Source organism: Triticum aestivum, chromosome 5A (genome assembly GCF_018294505.1).
Source record: "Triticum aestivum cultivar Chinese Spring chromosome 5A, IWGSC CS RefSeq v2.1, whole genome shotgun sequence".
Classification (NCBI taxonomy): domain Eukaryota; kingdom Viridiplantae; phylum Streptophyta; class Magnoliopsida; order Poales; family Poaceae; genus Triticum; species Triticum aestivum.
In genome coordinates this window covers 506106511-506110336 of record NC_057806.1, presented here as the reverse complement: position 1 = coordinate 506110336, position 3826 = coordinate 506106511, and the positions used below count along the sequence as shown (strand labels likewise).

Here is a 3826-nt window from a genome sequence, read left to right as displayed (position 1 = left end):
GCGACGGTGACGGAGTAGAGGCGCGCGGGGGTCAATGGCGGCAGTGGGTGACGCAAACCGATCAAATGGATCGAGAATCAAAAAGTAGACGCCGATCAAAGCGACCGGCGAGAGAGAATCAAATGATCGGGAAAAAGACTCTCTAGAGCAGCTGGTCGACAGGACCGGCGGACGAACCCTAGATACGGGCGGCGCGGCCCCGGTGACGGTCATGAAGGCCGACCGCCCCGGGGGCGGCGCGCGGTGGGGAAGCGAAGGGCGGCTTGGGTTTAGAACCCGGAAACTGATACCATGTTAGAAGGGAGAGATAGGTTTGGTGGAATAGTTGTTGTATTGCTTGAGCCTCGTGGGCATATATATGAGTACAGTGATTTATTTGAAGTACAAGACAAGCCAGAACAAATCCTAATCTATTTCATCTTTCCTAATAATCAATGTACTCAACACTCGTAACAGTTTCAGCTAAATATTCAGAATCGTAGAACAAATTCAGAACAAGCAGAGAAACAGACAAGAGCATACGTACAGTACTATTGATTGATGGCTTTCTATACTTTTGGTAGTAATTTTTATCGCTTTGGGTGGTAGTTACAAATGCCAGAAGAGTAATGTGCATAGTTGATTGGCGGTGTGAACTCCGGGTCACTCGGACGAGCACATCAGCCACAAATAATGTTCAAAGCATAGGAATTGACTGAATGTGGGTTCATAACACAACAAGTCCACACAAGTTCAGTCAAATTCAGTTGAGTTGCAACCAATCAGGAGTACGTAGTACACAAGAAGTGCTCCATGGAGCAAATGCAAGCGCGGGTGCAAGTCTGCAACAAATGTGTACTTCTGGTTCCTCAAGTCGCGGTCGACGTTCGTCAGCTGCTCTGGCGCCTCCTCGACCGTCCGCGGCGCCGTCTCAAACACCTTGGTGCCAACAATCAGTATTCAGTAACCAGCCAGTTCATGCCATCCACAGTTCACACGTCGATCCATCGATCGACAAATCTTATTAAGTTTACAGATATTATGATGATTAATTAACAGCAATCAGGAATTGATGCTGAATTCTTGCAGAGTAGTCGATCAAAAGTGTGTAGTCAAATGCTGTAACAGTCCATAGCCTGAAACCAACATCCGTAGCACGATGCAGCAGCTGTGGACTGCCAAAGTGAGTGTAACGATCTTGAGCTCATCATGCCACAACTTTGCTTCCCAGAACTGACAAGGATGCCACGCGATAAAGTGTTGTAGAAACTAGTCTTAGAAATCCTCACCAGTAGCAAAAAAATTCTCACTGAAGCAAACCAAAAATGTAGTAGAAGAACAGAACAGGAACTGGAAAAGAGAGATGTGATGTTCTGTACTTCTGCTGCTATGGGCATGGAAATCGCAGATGCATGACCTTTTTCGTGTTGCTTCCTAGCTCAATATACAGGCGCAGTTGTTCTCTGAATAAATAAAAATGTTTGCGCTTTGTAGACTGATTTTGTATATATTTGGTGCATCTTCTTGAGCTAACTTTTACAAACACAGAGCTGCAGAAGACAGAGATGATCTCTGAAATTAAACAAAAAAATTGGTTTGGGTGATAATTTTCACCGGTTGATGAATAGAAGGGGTTCTGAAGCGAATTTTGAGAGCATGTTTGAGCTGGCATGCAAAGTGTACAAGAGCAGAGCCGGCACGTGCCCTTCACTTCCCTTCCTCACTCATCGGCCTCCTCCCTCTCCCACTCGCTCACTCGCTCACTCGCTCGCTCACTCACGCGCGCGCACGGAGAGCTAGCCAAAGGAAGGGAAGAGGAACTGCCATTTCGGGAAAGGAGGAGGGGGATCCATGGCCGCCGGCGACGTCGCGACGGTGTTCCTCGAGATGAGCCTCGGCACCCGCCTCGCCGTCTCCTTCCCCGCCTCCTCCACCACCGTCGCCGACCTCAAGCGTACGTACCCCTTTTCTTTGAGCTCTTCTTTGCTTGTCTACCTGGCTGTATGTCTCGCTTCAAGATGCGATGAACAAGTCCTCCTGCATCTAGAACAGATCTTGCATTTTGCTTCTTTCTCTTGGTTTCAAATCGAGTCAAAATCAATTCGGACAAAACCCCAATCTTCATTTATTTCACTTTTGTTTGCGGGGAAAAACCCCAATCTTGATTTAATTTCCTTGTTCGGGTTACCAGGCAGAGTGAGCCATGAGCACGCCGCATGTTTCCCCCACCTTGGCCAGATCGCCGTCCAATCCATCAAGGTATGGACGCATCACTATCCATCCAATTCATCAAGGAATTTGGCTGATCCGTCAACTTTAACATGGCCGCGCGCTGATCAATGTTGCTGCTGCTGCTGTCTTGACTCTTGAGCAGATCGAGCACGGAAGGTCGTGGTTCCACCTCGCCGACTCCATGGCCGTCCGGGACGCTTTCCTGTTCCAAGGGATCAACGAACGCTGGCACCTGCAGGTAGACGCATCTCTGCAAGTTGACCAAGGGATGGTCACCCAGGGACACAGCGGCGGCGCAGACTCTGCAAATCACTCTGCACCTGCGCCTGGTCGTGGCCATGGATGCGAGGGGTCGTCGAGCAGGAGGTGCCGCAAGACATCAAGCTCTGATGAGATGCTGCCTGATCAGGTTGAAGCTGAAGCTCAAGCTCAAGTCACCCCCAGTGAAAGGGAGCAGCCATTGACAGGCAAGGGCGAAGGAAGCAGCGACGGGGCAGAACAAGACAGAGAGCAGGGGGCATGGGGGAGAAGGCTGCGGCCGAGGACCCATGTTGGTAAAACACCAATTACTTTGTCAAGCGGCAGCAGCAGCAGCTCAGAGTCGGAGGAAATGGACACCAACACCGTCGGCGGCGGCAGCAGCAGCAGCTCCGAGTCGGAGGAAATGGACATCAACACCGTCGTCGACGCGCCGGCGCCGCAGTTCGTCGTCGAGCTCAAGAAATGCCACTTTGTCAAGCAGAATGGGCAGTACCTGGTGAGCGTCTCTTCACTCTCTACTCGATCCCACGCGCAGTTCCGTTCTTCTGACCAACTCCTTCCGTCTCCGCCTCCGACGGACGCAGAACGTGCCGATGGAGTTCGGCATTGTGCACCGGTACACGGAGAAGAAGAAGGTGCTGCTGCGGATGGGGGGCGACTCGTGGGCCGTCAGCCTGAAGCACGGCCTTACGTCTACCGGCAGGCCCCGCACGTCCCTCCGGTACGGGTGGCAGCAGTTCCGCGTCGACAACCGCCTCCGCGTGGGCGAGACCTGCTTCTTCCGAGCCCTCCCCGGGGACGGCGGCGGCGATCACCATGTGCTCAAGGTGGAGGTGCGCAGGCTAGACGGCAGCTACGCCACCTGACGTGCCTCCATTGATCCGTTGCCATCTCAAGGACCTCTTAAATTAGAGTGCAATGCATTGCATCGTCGTTGTGGCCCAAGATTAATACGGACGTTGCTCCTTCTACTTGTGTTTCGCTTGGATGCGCATGCTACTTTCTATCAACTTTTCTATTTCCCTAATTGTTAGATTCGTATGACAATCTGTTGCGCTGGCTATCTGTACGTGGAACCTAAAAATGTATTGTGCTAGCTTGCTATGTAGTGTCAACAAATGTCTTACATTATGGGACGAAGGGAGTAGCTTCTATCCATGAAGACCGAAGATTGTGTTGTGCTTTTATCCATGGAGACTGAAGATTGTGTTGTGCTTTTATAGAATGCTTTGTGACAATGCATTGTGATAGCCTCAACGTGTAGAATATGAAGATGTGATCTCACCTTCTGTCTCTCTATCATGTCTATGTCATTCTTTTTATGAGGATTCTGAACTGTTCTAGTTCACGAACC

General features: G+C 50.6%; 1 protein-coding gene across 1 annotated transcript; it reads left to right on the top strand.

The window, feature by feature from the left end:
• The first annotated feature begins 1715 nt into the window (after window positions 1-1715).
• LOC123107407 (uncharacterized) lies at window positions 1716-3580 on the top strand. Its single transcript, XM_044529392.1, has 4 exons — window positions 1716-1933; window positions 2171-2238; window positions 2354-2968; window positions 3057-3580. Exons 1-4 carry the CDS (start codon window positions 1831-1833, stop codon window positions 3336-3338), a joined length of 1068 nt encoding a protein of 355 aa, XP_044385327.1. The 5' UTR covers window positions 1716-1830; the 3' UTR covers window positions 3339-3580.
• The last annotated feature ends 246 nt before the right edge of the window (window positions 3581-3826 follow it).